At 42.4% G+C, this 22,655-nt stretch overlaps 1 protein-coding gene across 11 annotated transcripts in view; it reads left to right on the top strand.

Moving 5' to 3' along the window:
* FGGY (FGGY carbohydrate kinase domain containing) overlaps nt 1-22,655 on the top strand; it is a 468,943-nt gene that overhangs the window by 10,013 nt on the left and 436,275 nt on the right. For all 11 annotated transcript variants that reach the window (XM_067006883.1, XM_067006892.1, XM_067006886.1 and 8 more), the window contains exon 2: nt 10,433-10,647. In XM_067006883.1, the coding sequence (XP_066862984.1) occupies nt 10,441-10,647 (207 nt within the window). In that variant the 5' untranslated portion in view covers nt 10,433-10,440. The remainder of the gene's footprint in view (nt 1-10,432; nt 10,648-22,655) is intronic.

Raw genomic sequence — 22,655 nt, 5'->3', positions numbered from 1 at the left:
TTTATTTTAGGAAAAGCCACGGCATGGAGGGGCAGTTATAGGAACTAAAAGTATATAGCAAAGAGGAAAGAAAACTCAGGAGGTCATGAGAGTCATCTTAAAACGTTTGAAGGGATAGCTCACCCAAAAGAGGTTAGGTGGTTTGGCTGATCGCGTGGGATAAAAATGAGGACTAGAGGGTGGAAGCCACATAAAGCAGAATTCAACGCAGTACAAGGATCTTTCTTATTATTATAGTACTAGCTGCGTATTGTGAAAATTCAAACAGCACAGAGAGAGGAAGTTTAAAATTGCCCTTCAAGCTTCCACCGCGTTTCTTTTCCCTAGATGTCACTGCAGTAAGCAGGCTTTTGCATATTCTTCCTGAAGTTTGGTATGTTAGGTCCTTATACAATACAGCGGTTCTCAAGCCTTAGCATCTGTCAGGGTAGCCTGACAGATGCGAGCCGCACTGTCCAGAGTTTCTGAATGAGTAGGTCTAGGCTGGAGCCTGAGAATTTGCATTTCTAACGTGTTCCCTGGTGATGCTGTTGCTGCCCCTCTGGAGATCACAGTTTGAGAACCACTGTTGCTTTTCCTCTTTACAGAGTTAATACAAATGCGTTCATACTGTGGTGTCTAAGAACTTGCTTTTTTACTTAATAACATATAATTAGCAATTTTCTTTAGCTTTTCATTGTTTTTAACAGCTGCTTCTGTATCAGTTTTAGTAATTCCCCTACAAATAAACATTGAATTTGTTTCCAGGGTTTTTGTGAGTGTGCCCTTGCCTTTAAAAAAAAAAGTTGAAATGGACAATTTTGTATACATCTTTTAAATGAGCCAATCTTAAATTCTTAGAACATAAATTCTTAGAAGTTCATTGGGTAAAAGGGTAGATTTTGAAAACAGAAAGGAGGTTGAACCAATTATTCTCCCACTAAAAGTGTCTGAAACTGCGTTTTTCCCCAAAATCTTGCCAAAGATGGGTACTAGCATTTTCATTTTCTGCCCATTTTTTAAGGTGTACGATTATATCTCAGTATTGTTTTGATTTGCATTTCCCTCCATTATTTGTGAGGCTAAAGTTTCACAAGTATGCATTGTATGTCTTTTTCTATGAACTGCAAGTATTTCCTGCATCACAGGAGGAGAGAACAGTATGAACAGAGGCACCAAACCTTCATTTGAGGGATTGCTAGTAGCTCTGTAGAGTTGGAGCCTCAGGGGTTGCAGTCAGAGAGGAGGCAGGGAGGTAAGGTGAGAGGCTTAGGCAGAGCTGTAGCTTTGAGGGCCTTGTGGGCCAAAGAAAGAACTTGGGTCTTACTTTGGGCAGAGGCAGTACTGATGGTGTTTAAGCTTACGGTGTAGCTCTTGGCAATTTTAACAGGGCGTGTTTCTGGAGGGGCAAGCTGTCCCAATAATATTCCAGTAACTCATTCTTTAGGCCTTTCACCCTGGACCTTGAAGCCATCTGGCCATTCTTGATAAACAGATAAACACAAGACTAGACCAGAGGCCTCAGCTAGCCTCAGGCTGGGTGCTGTCTTCAAGGGCGGAGTTTTGCAAGATGGTGCAGGGACTGGATTTTGTTGCTCTACCTAATACTGTACTGCCCTGAGCCCTTCCTGAATTTACTGACGTCTGACAGCAGTCATTAAGGTTGGTGGGTTCTTCTGTTGTTTTTATTTGAGTGACTTTCTGCGAAAAGCTGTGGATTTGGGCCAATATGCTAATGATAGTGACGTTGCTTTGAAGGTCTGATTAGTTCTGTAGAATATCATTTTATAGTTAATTATGTCAACAAATCAACAGCAGCCTCTTGGAGAAGAAAGTGACAGAGGGAGAGAAACTACATATATATTTAACAAATTGTTCAGAACTCCAAGAGAGGTAGGAATTCATGTATTACAAAGAAGAGTCCACTTAACAATAAAAAATCACTAAGTTTGCCTGTAATTTCCCGTTATGTGCATAGCTTTGTAACTGGCTTATGGGGTTAAACTATAATAACTTTGCATTTAGAATCAGGACACCCTGAGAGCCACGCCCTGGCTCTCTCTGTGTCTGTTCTGCCACTTTTCTGCTTCCAGGATCCTGACATGAGAGTAAGAGGCCATCAGATTCAGGCTTTGGCTTTTAGTGAACTCAGGCTGTGAATTGGGTTTGTGAAAGATAGACCCCATCTTTCTTCTCCCCTCCGTGCATGTGTCTGTGGGAATGGGGCTCTGGGTCAAGGAGGATGATTGACCGGGGAAGGGGTGCAGTGCTTTACACACAAGAGAGGCTTGCTGATGGTGCTTCTAGAACTCTCCAGGGATGGAGAGTTTTTAGAGGCTTTTTATTTCAAAAGGTATTTGACTATTTTATACATTAATAATTTCTCCCTCCCTCACAGCCCAGGAATTCCCCTATTACTGCATGACACACGCTGTGCTTGTCTCCAGGTAGAAGAAAGTAGGGGGCAGAACATTCTCAGTTAATATCTAATGTTTCTCACAGTAGCATTTAGAGTGACATAGGTGGTTGTTATTAATCAGAGCACGGAGGGGGCGTTTCTGATGGTTGAGCGTCTGAGAAGTTTTCACAGGATGAACAGACTTGTAATTGTGTTCTGAGTGTGTGCAGGATGAAAGCAGCTTGGTTAGGGAAGGAAAGCCAAGTCATTTCAGGGATGGATAAGAGTCCTGCTCTGGCTTAGACAAACCTGAATTTGAGTACAGCCTGCTTCCTCTCCAGGCGTCGTGACCATCCGCCGGGTATCGCTCCTCTCAGGATTTGAGTGTCCTCCTCTGTAAATGGGGGAAGGGTGGGTGTCATAAATGCGTGCCCCTCTCTCCCTTTCTCTGTAAAGAGAATAGCTTGGTAGGGCTATTAAAGGGCTTGGAAGGCATTTTAACAAGTCAGGAGCTGCTTTATTGGCTCACAAGTATTGAAGAGAAGAGAGCGTAAGGAAGGTTTTATGGAAGAGGACATGGGAGACTCAAAGTTTAATTTGCTTTGAGGTGATGTTTGTTTTTGGAGTTTGGGGATGTCATTTGATGCGTCAGATTTTCCATCCATGATTTCGTTAGGGCCTATACTGTGCATTTGGCCTCAGCATGGTTGGGGTTTGTGTTTTCTTTGCGTCAGCTGTTGTGCTGTTGCCTGTGTGGCTCTTGGAAGGTGGTGGGTTTTGGCCCCCATCCAGGACTGCCTCAGAGTTGATCGTTGTGGCTGCCACATTGTGAGGCAGGCATGAGGATTTGGTGAGTTTTGCCTTTTCTGCCTGTTGGAATCCATCTTTGAATTTAAAAGGACAGCCAGCCGTTCTTCTGTCTGATTTGATACCATATCCCTCCTCCAGCCACCTCGTATTTGTCTTTAAAAATGGGCTCAGTCCAAAGCATGAAGATCCTCAACATCCTAAAAATACTGGTTTTCTGATCCAATGATTGGAATGGTGATGAAAACAATAAACTGGTACTTCTTTTACCAACTAACGTCTCTATATTCTGCAGAGAAAGGTGGAGTTGGAATAAGATGCTTGGCTTCAAGAGTATAGCTAAGGGCTTCCCTGGTGGCGCAGTGGTTGAGAGTCCGCCTGCCAAGGCAGGGGACACGAGTTCGTGCCCCGGTCCGGGAAGATCCCACATGCCGTGGAGCGGCTGGGCCCATGAGCCATGGCCGCTGAGCCTGCGCGTCCGGAACCTGTGCTCCGCAACAGGAGAGGCCACAGCAGTGAGAGGCCCATGTGCCACAAAAAAAAAAAAAAGTATAGCTAAGATTCTGGTGGCAATCCGGAGCCACCTTACTGCCATGTGTAATATTACCAGGTGCATTAAGTTGAGCTTGAAGTACATCAAAAAGGCATAACTTGAGGCATCACCATTTGACTTTCAAAAACCAGCTTCTTACATTAAATTGTCAGCTCTTTAAAATCAGAAATGATATCTTTTTCAGCTTCCTATTCCTAGTGTCCTGGCACAGAAAAAGCACTTAACATTTGTTTACTGGAATTTGAGCTGTTAGACATGGTGAGAATAGCGGGGTATATATAGATCATGCATATTAGGTGATTGCAGATGTCCAGAGGTGGTTTGATGGTGAAAGGGAAGGTTGGCACATGTTAATAGTCCTAATAGTTGCTGCTGTTTACTGAGCATGTATTATATATCAGGCACTGTGCTGGGCACTTCAGTTATACAATCCTAGTTAATTGTTCAAAGAATACAATGAGATTGGAGCTGCAGGAGACAGCCTTTCACTTTCAGAGAAGTACCTGTCAAGAAGCTGTACTTTTTCTCCCATGTGTATTTTTGGTAAAGCCAGTGGAGAACCAGATATTATTGCCAGATTAGCGCTTTCCTTCCCATCCCGAACTTTCTCTCCATATTAGAGCATGTGTGTGTTGTTTAAAGTGATATTTAGTTCCCTCTGTCAAGGAGACTAAAGTTGACCAGCATACTCATTGCTTATCTTTTTCTTCCCAAACCTCCCAACCCCCGATTGCAATATAACTAACTAAAAAAAAAAATTCTGTGGGTCTTGTGTACTTGAGCTCCCAGCCAAGACCAAAGATCAAAGTCAAGAGAGGATATTGAGCTCCCTCCCAGCTCCCTGGGACGCTGTATTTGCAGACACTGTTTCCAAGTCAGTCCTGGAGGAGTAGCCCTTTAAGAAATAGGACTGCAGGTAAGCTCATCCACTTTGGAGCCTTGTAATCTTAGGAAACATTGTTACTGGTCTTTGGTCACTTAGGGGAAGAGAAGGAGGAAAATACAAGACAACAATCCCCAAAGGTTGGTTTTCAGCACTGGTATTTGAGCATGACCCCTTAGAATCTCTGGGATAGTTGGGCAGACAGCAGCCTCCCGCCGTCTGTGACCCTCTTTCCTTTTCTAACGCTGCCTTTGAGCAGCTTGCATGTTTGTTAACGAATCAGCCATGAAGCCTGTGGTTTTCTGTGGTACATTCTAATAATATTTGTAAAGGCTATTATTTAATGAACCACATAAATATCATAAGAGCAGTCTTTTGATCGTGAACAGGGGCTAAAAGCCAGTCCAGTCTGCACTGGGGACTTGGCTGGGAGGCTGTTTCTGCTCTTCAGAGCCTCCTGTAGACTGAAAAGTTAGGTAAGGCTCGGGATGTGTGTGCAGCCAGCTTGAATTTCTCCCTGTAGCTGTTCTTTCTCTTGGCCTTCACAATCTATGTCCTTATTTCTCTGTCTGACCAACCTCCCTATATTCCCTATTAGTTGTTTTTCTTTTTAGAGAATTTATCTTTGACTGACTGAAATGAATGAATTGGAACTAATGTTCTGACTCTCAGAATTCATCCACTGGGCTCTGGAGCCATACCATCCTGGCCTGGAGTCCCAGCTCCTCTGGTTTTGTGCTCTATGATGTTAAATAGCTTTACTGCTGAGAACCTCAGTCTCCTAAACTGGAAAATGGGCGCATAGTGTCAACCACACGGCGTTGTTACAAAGGTGAAGTGAAATCATAAAATCAGGTGGACGATCTGCAGAGCAGAGCTTAATAAATGCTAGTTGTTGGTGCCTTTGTTGATATTGATATTGAAGAAGTTTTTGAAGGATTTGGTTTTCACTTTTAGGTTGGTGTGTGGAAAGAGCCCTAAACCTGCCTTAAGAGGCCAGGGTTCAAATGCAGTGCTGCTGTTGTTTACTGTTTGTAATACTCAGGGCACATTTCCCCATCCCACCAAGGTATAAAATGGTGATAGGATTACCAGCTTGCCTGGGTTTCAGTCAGAAGATATGAACAAATGTATAAAAGTGCCAGGCATGTGGGAGGATCCTAATCCTTTTTAAAAAAAACAAATTGGAAAAGGGAATAATGTTTTCCATTTTGCAGTTACTTTATTTCTTGAGGCCAAGAGGAACTGGAATACAGGCTGGAGTTTAGGACACAGCAGAGAGTACCTATGACCCAGGAACAAAGGGCACAGAACGGGAGACAAGGAATCTGAGCTGCAGAAACTCCTCTGGCAGAGTTATAACTCACAGGGTTGAGTTTCAGGGAAGCTGCCTAAGGGCTTGAACTTCTTTGTTTCCCTTCTTTCAGGGTCCAGGTGTGGAAACAATCATAAAGAGATCACTTAAAACTATAGTAATGGGAAACATGGTGAACTTGAAATATTTAATTAGGATCTATTTCTTACAAAAACATGAACTGGGAGGTCTGTGCAAACAGTGCAGGGAGGGTATGATGCCCTTGTTCACGTGGGTTTGACTCTCTTCCCAACTGATGTCTCAGTTAAATGGTCTAGAAATGGGTAGTTTGCCAGAGAGAGGCCACCTGGTGCTGAGGAAGGGTCAGTCTCTGAAGGTGGGCAGCCTGAGTTCTGAGTTAGCCAGTTGTAGACAGAGCAGGCAGGAATACCTGGCAGAGTCCTTGGCAAATGGGCATTTACTAAATGGAGGGTATCAGGCAGTATATCATCCTGAGAATGGTTAGGGATTTGGGAGCCAGAGGGAATGAGATTGCCCTTAACTCCATCACTTGCGCGTTACACGACATACTGGAGCAAGTTATTAACTAGGCTAGGACTTGTTTTCCTCATCAGTAAAATGGGGATGATAACAGTAATTATCTTCAGGGATTGATGTCAGGATAAAAAGTGGATTATGAATGTAAGCAAGCTGCTTAGCATCGGATACACAGTAAATTTGTACCATTTATTATTTCCCTAAAGATAGGTTTTAAAGGTGTCCACTGAGTCTCAGAGACTTGGTGAGTTCGTGCTATGTGCCAGGCAGCACACATAGGCAGCACACTGGGCTGGCACTGGGGATACAGCTGTAGTCCAGGCAGCACTGGAGTTAATGTCTAATGGCAAAGCTCCACTCTCCATACAAGTGTGTGTTTGTGTGTGTGTGTGTGTGTGTGTGTGTGTGTGTGTGTGTGTGTGTGTGGTGGCGGCGGTGGTGGGGGTTCTCCCAAAGGATGGGCTCTTTCCTGTTTAGCCAAGAGATGAGTCCAAAACCCAGAGCCGGGGGAAGCCCTGAGTCAGCTGCAGAGTGGAAATCTGCCTCTTTGGATTTTATTGGAAGTAAATCAGGATGTCTGGGTAGTGGGTGGTAAGATGAGGAATTCCTTGTAGAGGAAGACAGTCAAAAGTGAGGGAGCCAGGCCTGAGGAGCTGGGCCAGCCCCCTGGGGGACTTTTTTTTTGTCACTGGCACTGTCAGGAGTACAGAGAAGCCTGGATGATGGCTGGCCAGGTCTGTGTAATCCAGAATGTTTGTATAGATTCTTCATTTCCTGTGTTTTTCCCCTTGTTTCTCCCTCCAGTGTTTAGAATAATCTTGGGAAGTTCGAGCCAAGGACAGAGAGTTGTTGGCTTGTCAGGATCAGTGTTGGGGAGCAGCATCCCTGGGCCCTTCCAAGTGGTGACAGTGGGAAGCTAAGAGAAGGAATCCCGAGTACAGCAAGAGGATGTGTATGTGGTCCGTTCGGGGAGGTGGAACAGCTAGCCCGGTCAGTCTTCCTCCTCTTTGCAGATAAAGAAACCAAGGAAGATCTGAGCCATGGCACTGTCCTATTTTGTCCTTCACTGTATCCTCAGCTCTTAGCAGGGTGCCTGGTGCCTGGCGCAATCTGCATTTCTTTGAATATCAGTCATTGATTGCAAGATGCATCATTATTTCATATACCACTAAGAAGGAAAGAACATGCTACTGGTTAGTTGTAAGATGCCATTGATTGCTGAGTCACTAATTTTGAAGAAGCTAAATGTGAAAAAATAATGAGTGTCTTCGAATTAATAAAATGTAGTTGTAAGCATCCAATAAATATTTGTTAATTGGATGGATGAAGCATACAGAGATTAGAATCAAGGAAAAACACTAGTGCAGATAAGTACAAACCTAGGAATCCAAACTATTAAAGCATTAAAGCACAAACCTGTTCATCCTTGTTTTCTGTGGATTCACTGATTTAGGTGTTCATTCCGTAAACATTTATTGAAAACCAGTTATGTACCAGACACTGTACTGGCTTGGGGATATAGAAACTGTAGGAGCTGGGGATCCAGAAATCAATCAGTTCCTTTCTTCAGGTTCAGTCCAGTAAGGGAGACAGACACAGAAACAAAAAATTCACAGTCAGAGTGGTCTTCAAAAAGTTTGCAAAGAAAGTAGGGGCACAGTACTCTGGTGGCAGCAGGGCATGGAGAGAGGCAAGGCAGTCTTTCTTGAAGATGTGGTGGTTTAGCTGCATCTTGAAATGGAAGTCAGCAGGTACACAAGAGAGGAATGAGGTAGCAAGGGAAGAGAAGCACGAGGGGAGACAGTCCTGTAGCAGTGCGGTACACCTACAGTCCTGCGAGGGGTTCAGGATGTCTGGAGCTTGGTGTGAGAATGGGCAGGACTGAGGTGGATGTGGCTGGACAGCAGGCAGAGGGCAGCTCCAGGAGGGCCTCAGCCAGTGGTTTTCAGCCATCCTCAGTCCTGAGGAAGGACCCAGCAGAGCGATTGCCGGGGGGAGGGTAGAGGGCCAGGCAAGGGTGATCTTTGCTTCAGACAGAGCAGCTCTGCTTTGATCTGTTTTGTTTCAGTTTTTCCGAGTCATGGCTTGAAGGAAAGAGATCCCTTTTGGATGCTTGAAGGAATGCATGCTTTGAAAACTGGTGCCACTGGTCATATGGGCGAGGAGATGAGAAGGCACTTAGGCTGGAGCCTGAGAGTTGTTCTCTGAAGCTCAGACGGAGGTAGCACGTGCTCTTAACTACAGATTCCCCGTTGGCCTCTACACCTGCCCGTGAACCAAAGGGGGCCACACACCTTTGGGAAATCTTCGTGATCAAGTCAGAAGCTATCACTTGTAATGAAGCTGTTTTTGACTGGGATAAATATCCAGGAAGCTGTAATGGAACATCTGCTGGCTGACTTCATTTTAGAATTCCCAGGCGTGACCTTGCCAAGGAAACATTACCTTTTTGAAGTGGAAGGGTGCAGAAGGCTGCTGCGCTTGAAATGAGACTCTGGGCGCTGAGGCCGCCCCGAGCTCACCTGGAGAGTTGTAGCATGTTCACCAGCATGGGTATCTTGGGGGCTTGTTCTTATTCTTTAAAAGGCCAATCTGGAAAATGAAAGCCTCTGTGAGATGTCTGTGTCATGGGGGCTAATCTGACCAGAGGGACTCAGAGCGGCAGTGAAGGCCAAGGAATTCCTGACTGTTCTCTGGTTAGATTTCCTTGTAACTCACAAGGGATCTGTAAAGAAAACAGATTGTCTAACAAGTTCCTGATCCTGTCTCCCTCCAGGCTCCTTCCCAATTCCCAGTCACTTCCTGACACGGCTGCAGTATATTTGCCTCTTCTCCAAACCTGTATTGCAAGCTGCTGAGAAGGAAAGGAAGGGACAGACAGATGTGGGACTTTGGGTCCAGGCTGCTCTTGAGTGGTGCTGGCTAAATCTCTTAACTCCTCAGAGACCTATTTGCCCATCAGTATAAAATGCATCAATGTGCATTTACTGTTCTTAAGTGTGTGGACCTAGCATTAAGAGAAAAGTTACATATCTCTTGGCATCTCATCTTAGTCACCTGTAAAATAGATTATTAATTATACTCACCTTCAGGGGGAGAGGGGAATTGGATGAAGGCAGTCAAAAGGTACAAACTTCTGGTTATAAGATAACTAAATACTAGGAATATAATGTGCAACGTGATAAATAGAATGAACACTGCTGTATTTATATATGAAAGTTAAGAGAGTAAACTCTAAGATACCTCATCACACAAATTTTCTGTTTCTTTACTTTTATATCTCTATGAGGTGATAGATATTCACTAAGCTTATCGTGATAATCACTTCTTAATGTATGAAAGCCAAATTATTGTGCTGTACACCTTAAACTTATACAGTGCTCTATGTCAGTTATATCTCAATAAAACCGGAAGAAAAAAATAGTCTCACCTTGTAGAGTCGTAGTGAGTAGAGGAGCTGTATGTACTTTTTACAGTGCTTGTTGGCACATAATAGGTGCTCAGTAGATAATTTTTTGAATGAATGGCCGACTGGGCACATGAGGTTCCTTTTCAGCGCCATGGGCATTGTCCTTGTTTCGATTCAAATTCAGTGAGAAGAAAATGCATATCTATTGCCTCCAGATTCTCAGCTCTATAACCCTTTATTTATCCTCATAGCACTTTTCACCCAGTGTCACGACTTTGCTTGAATAAATAATGCGGTTCATAAATGCTCACCATCTGACTCCCTTCCAAGAACAGAAACTCCATATCTGAGGCCATGCCTGTCTGTTCACCCACTACCTAGCTCAGTGCCTGTTAGCACACTGGCAGCAATGAACGTTTTGTTGGATGAATAAATAATCAATGGCTACCAGTTCATCAGCTGCATCCCTTCGTTTCCACTTTCAAGTTATCCCGTGCTTGGCTTTGCAGACCCACTTGGTCTTCACGTGGTTTTGCCCTTGATCCCCGCAGGTGGAGGGATGGCAATGCCTGGCGGAGATCAGGAACTCGGGAGCTACTACGTGGGTGTGGACGTGGGGACAGGCAGTGTCCGTGCAGCTCTGGTGGACCAGAGGGGTATCCTCTTGGCTTTCGCAGACCAGCCAATCAACCAGTGGGAGCCTCAGTTCAACCACCACGAGCAGTCCTCCGAGGACATCTGGGTTGCCTGCTGCATTGTCACAAAGGTATGGCCTCAACTCTTGCGTTCTCACATGTGTTCCCCTGCTCCCACCTGCTGAGTGTGTGTAGTGTGTCCATCTGGTGCCAGGGACAATGTTGGGGTAACTTTAGACACAGGCTTTGCCTTTAGGGAGCTCATGGTCTATGGCAGAGACCAACAGACAGCTCAGATGTAACGTGATAAGTGCTGGGGGCAAAGTGACTGTGGCTAGAGCTGAGGAAGGGGCCACACTGAGGGGCTCCAGGTAGACAGGATGGAGGATGCAGAACATGTAGACAGAGGAATCAGTCAGATGTGACCGAATGTGAAGACATCACTGATAACCATCGATGACCTCTACTGTGCCCTCAGGTGTGCTCAGTGCTGTGTAAAACATGTTAACATGCATGATGCAGTCGAATCCTCACAACGACCCTATAAAGCTACCCTCATTTTACTGAGGAGGAAACAAAGGCATAGAAAGATTAGATAACTTACTCAAGTTCATGCAATTAGTAAGTAGGAAAGGCAGTCTGACTCCAGTGCTGCACCCTTAGTCACTGGACTGTCCTGCCTTCCAAGTGGACAGATGAGGGGAACCTCATTTTGTTTAGAGGGAACTGCATGTGCAAAGGCACAGTGGCCTGAGAACGCGGTGGGTTCTGAGAAAGGAAGGGAGTCAGGCAAGACTAGTGCATCTCTGAGTTGTGCCAGGTAGACGTTTATCTTGAGTGGCCTTGGTTTGCGGTCAGCTTGCTGGCTTGGGAAAAGGAGTGATGCTGGTTGAGAATTGTTCCTTTTAGTGTCACTTGACTGGTTTTATATCCTGGTGATCAGGAATGACAGAGATGCTTTTGTAGTTTTTTCCAGAGGGAAAAATAAAATCCTGGGTTTTCTCTTCTCCCTGTTCCTAGTTTAGTTCCTTAAATATGCATGAAGGGCTTGGTAATTTGCAGATGGACAATTCACCATTCTGTCGGTATTGATCAGTCTGTTTAAACTTTAATGAGCTCTGGGCTGTTGTTACTGCCCCCGGAGAAGAAGGCAGGGAGAGAAGGTGGGGGTGGGAGGCACTGGAGCATTATATAGGAATAAAAGGGGGGCACATCTTCTCTTCTGCCTGTTTAATTTTCCTCCTCCCTCCCCCACCCCATCCCAGCCCCCACCTTGGTGAGAATCTTCTACTCTTTGCCCTTGGGTCTCCTTTGTTCTTCCAACATATAGCATTTCTTGCCATTAAGGAAATTGTCAAGAAGAAAATATAATCCCCTGATGAAAAGCTACTTTAAAACAGGTCTGCTCTAAGTACAGCTTGGTTTAATGTTGGATTTTTAATCATCTCCCGGTGGCAGCCACCTCGTCATATGCTTGAGCCCCATTAGCCACGTGAGTGCTCTGGGCGTTTGTCCTTAGCGAGGATGTCTCTCTGTAGCAAACCTGGATAAAGCTATTGGGTCTTAGGCTGTTCCCCTCGCATGGGGTATGGCCATGTGTCCGCATGTCAGAAGCCATATGATAAACATGACACATCTACTCACAGCTATATTGCTGTGTGAGTTTGAAGGAGGGGAGCATGTTTATATTAGAGAGGTAACACACCAGAGAGCACAGATTCTGGAGCCAGACTGCCTGGATTGACATCCCAGTTTCAACATTTATTAGCTTGTCATCTTGGACAAGTTACTTATGGTGTCTTGCTTGAGTTTCATCATCTGTAAAATGGAATGACGACTGTACCTGTCTGCATTGGGTCCTTGTGAGGATTAAATGAGTTAATGCATATAAAATGTCATAACAGTGCCTGGAAATGAGTAAGCACTATGATTCCTATGGTGAGGATGATGACAATAACAGAAAAGAGTAGATAATGGAGGAGAGTGAATTTCTAAGATGAAATACTGAAAAGTCAATGTCAGTAAGGGAGGTACCTCATGGGAATATTCACTCCTTTTGTCGTTAGGGTTCATTCCTTCCATGTAAGATTTTGAGAAGCAGTGGTCTGGGGCAAGGGGTGACATAAAATACATCCCGACCTCTCTTGTCTTTCTCAAGGAATTAAGGAAGTCAAGAGTTTGAGAGCAGTTGTACTTACTGCTTCCTTTTCCCTAAGTTGCTCACATTGCCTGAGACGCTTTCCCCTTAGTCAAGTTAATAAAAACAGTAAGAACAGCAGTAACAATATGATGATGATGATGGCAGCTAACATTTCTTGGGCACTGATTATGTTCCAGGTACCATACTGAACACTTTATACTAATCACTTCATTTTATCCACACAACAGCCTCTTTAAAAAAAAAAAACAAAAAACTGAAATCTAGTTGATTTACAGTGTTGTGTTGTTTTCAGGTGTACTACTTTTTCCAGATTCTTTTGTCTTATTGGTTATTTAAAAATATTGAGTAGAGTTCCCTGTGCTACACAATAGGTCCTTGTTGGTTATCTGTTTTATATATGGTAGTGTATATATGTTAATCCCAAACTCCTAATTTATCCCCCTACCCTTTTCCTTTTGGTATCCATAAGTTTGTTTTCTGTGTTTGTAGGTCTAGTTCTATTTTGTATCTAAGTTCATTTGTATCTTTTTTTTTTTTTTTAGATTCCACATACAAGTAGTAGTATATGATATTTGTCCTCTGTCTGGCTTAGTTCACTTAGTATGATAATCTCCATGTTGCTGCAAAGGGCATTATTTCATTCTCTTTTATGGCTGAGTAATATTCCACTGTATATACGTACCACATCTTCTTTATCCATTCCTCTGTTGATGGTCATGTAGGTTGCTTCCATGTCTTGGCTATTGTAAATAATGCTGCAGCGAACATTGGGTTGCATGTATCCTTTCGAACCATGTTTTTCTCTAAATATGCCCAAGAGTGGGATTGCTGGATCATATGGTAGTTCTATCTTTAGCTTTTTTTAAGAACCTCCATACTGTTCTCCATAGTGGCTTCACCAATTTATTATGAACTCTGTTTTAGAGCTGGAAGAAATGAGCTGTTAAGAGGTAAAGTAACCACCCAAAGTCAGGGGTTAGGCTGCTGCTGTCTCCCTCTTGCTCTTTTTTTGTCCCTCTCTTCAGCCTCATCTTATTCCACATGCCCCCATCTTGGAAATCGTATTAAGCTACCTGAATTTTTTTTTTAAATTAGCACTGAATGGAGAACTTTGAGCTTATCCTGATTGTTATATTAAGCATTCTGAAATACAAGTGCCTTTACCCAGCTGTCTGCTTATGTGGAAAATTTGTGTCCCCCGAGCAGGGGTCATATCTTGTTTATCTGTATTTCCTTAGAGTTCCTCACTTGTAATGTCCCCATTCATGTCTGTTGAGTACATGAATGAGTGAAATATCTGTTGTTTTCATTATCTGGCATGCTCTTCTCTCATCTTTTTTTTTAACCTGCCCAGTTCCTGGGTACTTTTTAAGGTAAGCTTAAGCATTACTTCCCCCTGGGAGCCTTCCTGGATGACCTCTGACAGTCCCTGCCTGCCCTTGACAACCTCAGAAGAAAGAGGGTGAGAATTCCCTCTCTGCTGCCCCAGAGCCCACGTCTTCACCTGTATCATTATCTGGTCCTTACCAGATTGTGTTTTAATTGGTGACTTCTTTTAACCATGAGCTGAACTCTTGGAGAGTGTCATCTCTGTGTCCACAGCATCTAACACATTGCTTGGCACAAATTTGATGCTCAGTAAATGGTTGCTGAATTAATGTTACTTAGAGCTAAAAACAAGCAAACAAAAAACATTCTGACATCCCTCATCTTGTTCAAATGTTGCAATAACTCTATGACATAGTTTGCCATACTTCCTATTTGACACGTGAGGATGTTGAGGCTCTGAAACTAATGAGTATTAGAGACAGACCTAGACCCCTACTGAGATGGCTCCAAATCCTCTTCTCTGTTCTACTCACCACTGCCCCTGAAACCGTCAAGTCTTTATTGGGTTGATAGCCACACGTCTAAAAATTTCTATGGAAATGCACAAGTCCTAGAGCTTATGTTGTCCTTGATTTTAAGGGCTTATATCCCTTTTTGGAGCGGCAAATCTTAATCACCTCAACAAGGCAAGAACATTGCAAGGTAGTGTCTAGTAACAGCTTCCATTAGGAAGAAGATAAGCTGGAGGTACCATTCAGCCAGCAGGTATTTGTCAAGTGTCATTAGTCTGCAAATATTTATTGAGCACCTACTATGTGCTATGCTCTTTGCTAAGCGCTAGATTATATACGGGAGCGAGGGCCACAAGAAGTTCTCTGCCCCTAAGGATGAAATAGTTCAGTTGCATGGAAAAAAATAATGCCCATGAAGCCAACGAAATACCATTTTGTTCTAAATTGTACCCGCTCTATTGAGTAGTGGTTGGAGAGAGAAGGAGCAGGAGAGGGAGTCACCCATGTGGGATGAGCAATCATGTCAACTCCTGTATTTATAGAACCTTTATGGTTTACAAAGCACATTCCTATCCATTTGATTGTCATACAAGGGAGGTAGGGGAGGGGTTGTTATTCCCATGTTCAATTGAAAAGAAATACTGAGATCCAGAGAGTTAAGTGACTTTCCCTAAGTCACCCAGGAAGTGGGTGATAAGCCTGAACTCAGGCCAGATCTCTGCATTCCCTCCATCTGCAACACCACATACCTTCATCTTTTGTCTGGATTAGCACTGGAATGTAACTGACCTCCTCATCTATGTCTGTGCACTGCCCCTCTCCAATTGTGCTCCTTCTTTAGCTGGAATGATAGATATATGTTAATGCTAACTTGATCAAGTCACTCTTTTGCTTACAGCTCTTCTGTAGCCCCATACTACTGCGTGGAAAGAACTCAGAATCCTTAACATGGCCCGTAGGCGCTGTGTGGTTTGGTTTCCGCCTGCTGTCCTGGCTCCTCTCATGATGCTTCTCTCAGCTCTGCCTTCCACCCATATTCTCCTTCTGTCATAATCCCACACATGCACTGCTCCCCCTGTCCTCTGGCCGGACTTTTGCACACATTCTTTCTTCTTCCTGCACACTCTTCCTGCCTTCCGCTGACATATTTCACTCCTAGTCATCCTTAGATCCATACTGTCCGATACAGCGGTCACTAGCCACATGTCACCATTTAAATTTAGTTCAAATTAAAGAGTTTAAAATTTGGTTCCTCCATTGCAGTAGCCACGCTTCAAGTGCTCGGCAGCCACGTGTGTCTGGTGGCTGCTGTGCTGGACAGCACGGATACAGAACATGTCCAGCACTGCAGAAGGTCCCTTGCATAGTGCTGCACTGGATCTTAGTTCAAAAGGCAGTTGTTCAAGGAGGAAGCCTTTTCTCGCCCAATGTTACCTCCCAACTAAGTCCTATTTTACTCAGTGTTTTCACATCTCTTGTACTTTTTCTTCATAGAACTTCACATGGTTTGTGAATCATTCACTTTTTGATTAATATCAAATAGTAAAATCATTCTATAATCAAGTAATAACATAACAAAATAAATGAAGTAAAATAAAATAATTCCCATTTGTGGATTAATAGCTGTCTTTTCTACTAGATTTTGTACTGCAGGAGGGTAGGAACTATAGTTTGCTCACCCAGGTCCTAACGTATAGTAGACCCAGGAAATGTAAAAAGAATGAATGACCTCCCTATTCCCAATCAATGAAGAAAGCTTGAGGAAGGATGTAGGGTTAGAAGTGAGACTTAAGAACACTAAGAGTGGTTGTTCAGGAGGAGTATTACTGACGGAAGTGCTTAGGTGGAAAAGTTAGAGTCATCCCCAGCTGGAGCAGGTGGTTTCCAGTAGGAGGAGGAAGGGAAGCTGGAATTGGTGAGGGGGGCATACCTGGGGTGGCTGGTTCTGAGGCCAGTTGGGAGCTCTTCTAGAATCATCCTGAGTTTCAGACTGACCAGCAACAGATTCAGGATGGCTTGGAGGAACAGAAACTAAATTCAAGGATTCCAGTCAGGAGGCAATTTCCTTCTTCTAATAACGTTCTAGAAGCTGAGATTTGTTTGAACCATAAGGTCTGGGAGGCCTGGGGGCTATGTCTGTCTTGTTGAGCATGTGTCCTCTGTGGTGGCATATGTAGGTGCTTAATACTATCTCTTTCATAAATGAAGGGCTGGGTTAGGATGTTGGCCGAGGAATAAAGAGGCGGCACAAGACTGAGAGACTTTGGAAGGAAGATCTAACAGGACCTGGTGACGATGGAAAGGAAGGAGGTAGAGGCAGTTTCAGAGTTTCTATTCTTGGAGGAATGTTGGTGTCACTGACATAAATGGCAGTGTTTGGCCTCTATCTCTCTACCTTATGTTCAAGGGACACTACCACGCCTGAGCTAGGATGCTGTGTAGGTAATGGATCAGGACTGGATTTGTTCATTTTACTGGTCACTAGAGTAGATTTTGTAAAACTGAAGGCCTCCAGGGGCCTTGCAGGTAACATATACCCCACACAAGCTGTATTAGCCTTGTTGTTATTCCCACCACAGGGCCTTTGCACTGGCTGTTCTCCTGCCTGAAACACTTTTTCTGCAGTTTTCTACAGGGTCAGCTCCTCAGGTCCTTCAGGTGTTTCCTCAAATCTCACTTTCTCAGCAACTACCTTCCCCTTCTCCGGCATTCCTCATTCCCCTGACATCACTTTCTAGTATACTGTACATACACTATATAATTTTTTCGGTTTATTGTCTGTTGTATATCCTTACAACATAACCTTCAAAACAGTAAGGAATTAAAAAAAATATTTTGCTTTCCATTGTTTCCCAAATACCCAGAAGAGTGCACAGCATGACCTTAGAAGGGGCTTGATTGTATTTGCTGACTGACTGAATGAGTAATTGAATTGTGTAGGCAACAGGGAGTGATGGGCCTGAGGGAAGTGGGGATTTCATAACCTCATGCACACCCCCAAAGCTGACAAAGGCATTCAAATCAAGATTTAAAAGAATACAGTACCAGCCACATAGAACTCTGTTGCAAGCTGGACTCCGTGAGGCCCCAGGCTTTGACCCTTGCTCCAAATACAGCCAAAGATAAAACCAGGTATGCCTCTGACCCTCCAGTTCTCAGTTTGGAAGATTTCTGAGGAACGCTGTCTCCCCACCCAATATGGCACAGCCTGCTGATTTAAAACACATGCAGAATTGAACTGGTTCCCACAGTCAGAACAAAGCGATGCACAATCCCTTCCCCAAACATTTGTTTGCTGCCCCATAGCTACGAGTTGACAGTTGCGAGACATGGACCAGGTTACCGAATGAAGTTGCAGAAGTCTCCTTCTCTGGAAATTCTTTAGCAGAGCAATGTGCTTTCTCTCTAGCCGAGGAAATTCCCTTGATGCCAAGCTGTTGGGGTGAGTTTACTAGCCTGCTTTCTTCTTCCATTAATGAGCGTATAAAAAAGAATCCTCAGGTCAGCAGGTCAAGTCCCAGGGGCCTTCTGGGTAGTGTGACCCTGACAGCCATCTCTCTGAGATGGTTTAGATGGGGGTGGGGTCGGGGAGTGGAGGGGGTCCTCATGTTAAGCATGATGAGCATGGTCATAAGGCATTTCCATATAAGGCTGGGGAAATGACAGTGGCTGCCTAACCAAATCAGGTTTAAATGCATGTCACAATTATTCCTCCAGTTCCTGTGATAGGTTTCCGTTTTAGAGATGGAGACACTGCACTTTTGAGGCTGAAAGGCCATGGTTAGAATATAGAACTCTGTAGGTCTTCAAGGGGATTCATAAAGTAGATTGTAGAGAATATTTTCTTTGCTTCTACTGGAAAGTCACTCCCACCATAATTCTTAGGAGGATTTGAGTTTATCCAATCTTTTCAGTTGTTTATCCTGTCATTTTATATGTGCTTACATGACACACAGAGCATGCTATGCTTCATACATCAGAAAGATTCCATGAACACAGTTAGTAAGGCATCGAGTGAGTTTTCCGTCCTTCATATTTCCTACAAAGGTTGATCGGTTCCAGAGTACTTTTCAAACTAATTGACGCTCTTGATCCTTACCTAGGAGTTCTCTCTCTCTCAGCAACCTGAGTCTCAGAAAGGTGATGAGATTAGTGCAAGATTACCTGATCTGGAAGTGGTGGAGTTGGAACCAGAAGGTGGCTCTTTTGACACTGTAGCCCATGCTTGTTTCTACTCCAAAGCTGCCTTGTGGTATTGAGTTTTATTGCATCTTCTACATGTTCCCTCCTAGTTCCTCTCTTGACTAATTGCAGGCCTATGTGTGGGGTGGGCTTGCCCAAGTCAGGCGTGCACTCTCTGGGCACAGAGACCAGTAGGGTCGCAAGGCAGGTAGAAGTTAGGGCTGGCTTGTTGACTGATAGACTGATGCTCCATGAGTTCAAAGAAGATTGGAGGCAGCTAATTTCCTCAGGTAATGGCTGCTACTTATTGTGCACCAAATGCCAGATGTTGGGCTAATCACACCTTATTTTGCTGAATTCTCATAACATTATTAGGAGTTGTAGGTCTAAGTAATAACTTTGTTTAACCAAGGAAACTGGTTTTCTGGCTTCCCAAAGTCACATGACCAGTCGGTGGCAGAGCCAGGTTTCAAATTCAGGGAGTCTGCACCCAGTACCATTGATCTTAGCCACTACCCAGAGATTTCCAAGCCAAGTTGGAAGGACATTCCAGGTAGAGGAGGCCATGCTTATAAATGCTACAGAGACATGATCCAGCAAGGCAAGGGGGTGATTAGAATGGCTGGAATTGTGTAACATGCCCTGGGTCACATAGCCAGAGTAACAGAGCTAGGATTTGAAACCAGGTCTTTGTGGGTCATTGTCATGAGGCCATGCTGGCAGGCACTTGGGTTTGCGGCTCACGTTCTTCTACGTCTTGATGGATCAGTGTAGTAAAGGTGTACAGGGCATTCACCTGGTGATGTGGGGCAAAGGTATTGCCAGGCGTCACAGATGGCTCACTAGCGGTGTTCTTGCGTGGAGCACATGCCCTCTCTGCAGGGTGAGTCTCTTGGGCAGGCAGGCAGTATGGTGGAGTAGGAAGAACACAGGCTCTGAGTTTGAATTCTGGCTCTGCCATCAACTGGCTGTACGACAGGATTAAGTTCAAATTCTCAACTTTGGAGCCCACTTGCTGTTCCCTTCCCTCCCCAGTCTTCCACTTATTTTTTTATGAAATGGAAATATTAAATGTTTCCTCAGTGGGTTTTGTAAGGATTACATAAGATGATGTTTGTAAAGTACCTGGCACTCAATAGGTGCTCAATATATGGTGACATTTTATAATTTATTGTTGTTATTATTTGAAAAAAATTAATGCTTTTCTTTGTTGAAAAATCTGTAATAATTGTGTGTAGCTCTTATTTAAGGAACCCATTAAATAGTAAGAAACAGAATCCTAAATGATAAGTCCAACATTCCAAAACAGGAAAAAAGAAGACTTGAGCATTTTAAATGGTGATGGACACATTTGAGTTTACTTTGCGGTATTTAAGAGGTTATTGTCATGTTTTAAGTTGGCAGGAAATGTTAATGAGTATGATCACTCATGCTTTTTCACAAAAGGAAACCATAGAAACGAAAATTTAAAAATAGAATTCATCAATAAATCTGTTACTCTCCAGCTTAATAAATTACATGACAAAGTGAAAAATCTCCCATCTCCTCTAGCTGTCGTTTCTGTTCTCAGAGGCAACCACTATTAGCAGTTTGTTGTATATTTTTTTAGTTTTTTTTGTACCTTATTAATGTATCATGGATGTATTTCCATTTCATCTTTTATAGCTTAAGTTTGTAAAAAAATATTTAACAGTTTGAGGTATAATTTACATATCATAAAATCATCCATTGTAAATGTATAATTCAATGATTTTATTAAATTTACACATTTGTGCAATCATCACCATAATTCAATTTTAGAATAGTTCTGTTACCCGCCAAAAGTTCCCTTATGCCTGTTTGTAGTCAGCCCCTGGCCCCAGTCATAGATAACTGTTTTCTGTTTTTATAGTTATTCCTTTCCAGAAATTTCACATAAATGGAATCATGCAACATGCCTTCTTTTGTGTCGGACTTCTTTCACTTAACATAATGTTTTTAAGGTTCATTCATGTGGTTGCACAGGTAGTACTCTTTCTGAGTACTATACTGTTGTATGGATATAACACACTTGGTTTCAACATTTGGTTAAACCATGATGAACATTTGATTTGTTTACAGTTTTAGGGTATTATGAACAATGCTGCTGTGAATATTCACATACAAGTCTTTATGTTGACATACATTTTAATTTTTCCTGGGTGGATACCTAGGAGTGAAATTGCTGAGTTGTGTGGTAAATTACGTTTCACAAAGTGCCAAACTTCTTTCCCCAAATGGCTGTATTTTACATTTCCACCAGCAATGTACGAGGATTCCACTTTCTCCATAATTTTCTAACACTTGGTATTGTCACTCTTTTTTATTATAGCTGTTATTGTAGGTGTGTAGTAGTAGCTCATTGTGATTTTAATATGCATTTCCTTAATGACTAATGATGTTGAGCATATTTTTGTGTGCTTTGGCCATTTGTTTTCTTTGGTGATGTGTATATTTAAATCTTTTGCCCATTTTGTAACTGGGTTGTTAATCCTCTTATTGAGTTATAAGCGTTCTTTATATATTCCATATATGTCTATTATCAGATGTATGAATTACAAATGTTTTCTCCCGATGTTTAGCTTATCTTTTCATTTTCTTACTGTTTCTTTTAAAGAGAAAAATTTTAAAATTTTGATGAAGTCAAATTTATTAATTTTTCTTTTGAGTCTTGCTTTTTAATAAATCTTTGTCTAGCTCATGTCATAAATATTTTCTTCTGTAAGTTTTATAGTTTTAATTCTTACATTTGGAGATATGATACATTTTTTGAGTCAATTTTTGTGTATGGTGTAAGGTAAAAGTCAAAAAGTATATGTTCTTTTTTTTTTTTGCATGTGGGCATTTAGTTGTTTTAGTACTACTGTCATACAGTCTGTCTTTCCCCATTGAATTGTCTTGGCACCTTATAAAAAACCAATTGACCATACAAGTTTCGGTGTATTTCTTATGTTTCTATTCTGTTCCATTGATGTATAAATTTATCCTTATGCCAATGCCACACTGACTTAGTAATGGTAATTTTATAGTCAGTTGAAATCAGGTAGCATAAGTTCTACAACTTTGTTCTTTCTTTTCAAAAGTGCTTAGGCTTGTCTATGTCCTTTACATTTCTGTATAATATAGGAACAGCTTGTCATTTTCTTAAAAAAAAAACCTTCTGGGATTTTAATAGGGGTTGTGTAGAATCTGTAGATTAATTTGAGATTGCCATCTCAACAATGTTGAATTTTCCATTTCATGAATATGGCATATTTCTCCAATTTGTAGTTTCTTTTGTAGCAATGTTTTGTAATTTTGGGGGTGCAGGTCTTGAACTTCTTTTGATAAACTAATTCCTGAGTATTTTGTTTTTCTGATGCTACTGTGATCAGAATTATTTTGATATTTCAATTTTGATATGTTAGTTACTAGTATATAGAAATGCAGTTGATTTTTATATGTTAATCTTGTATCCTGTGATCTTACTAAGGTTGCTTATTAGTTCAGGTAGATTTTTCTTTTTGATAAATTTCTAAGGATTTTCTGCATATGGGATTATGTCTTCTGCAAAATAATATACTTTAACTTCTTCCTTTCCGATCTGTATGCTTTAACTTTCTTTTTCTGCCTTATTGCTTTGGCCAGAGCCGCTAGTACAAGGTTGAATAGAAGTGGTGAAAGAGAACAGCCTTGCTTTGTTTTGATTAGAAGGAATCATTCATTTTATTGTGAAGTATGATGTTGGCTATAAGTTTTCATAGCTGCTGTTTATCAGGTTGTAGAAGGTGCCTTCTTTCTTGGTTTATTTAGTGTTTTTAATTTTTTATTTATTTATTTTTTGCATCTGTTGAGATGATCATTTGGTATTTGTACTTTATTCTATTCGTATATGTTATACATTAATTGATTTATGGATATTGAACGACTCTTGCATTCCTGGGGTAACCCCACATGG

The sequence above is a fragment of the Kogia breviceps genome, chromosome 1 (genome assembly GCF_026419965.1).
Source record: "Kogia breviceps isolate mKogBre1 chromosome 1, mKogBre1 haplotype 1, whole genome shotgun sequence".
NCBI classification, from domain to species: Eukaryota; Metazoa; Chordata; class Mammalia; order Artiodactyla; family Physeteridae; genus Kogia; species Kogia breviceps.
Note: the sequence above shows the minus strand (reverse complement) of the source record. Positions and strands in the feature narration are given on the sequence as shown.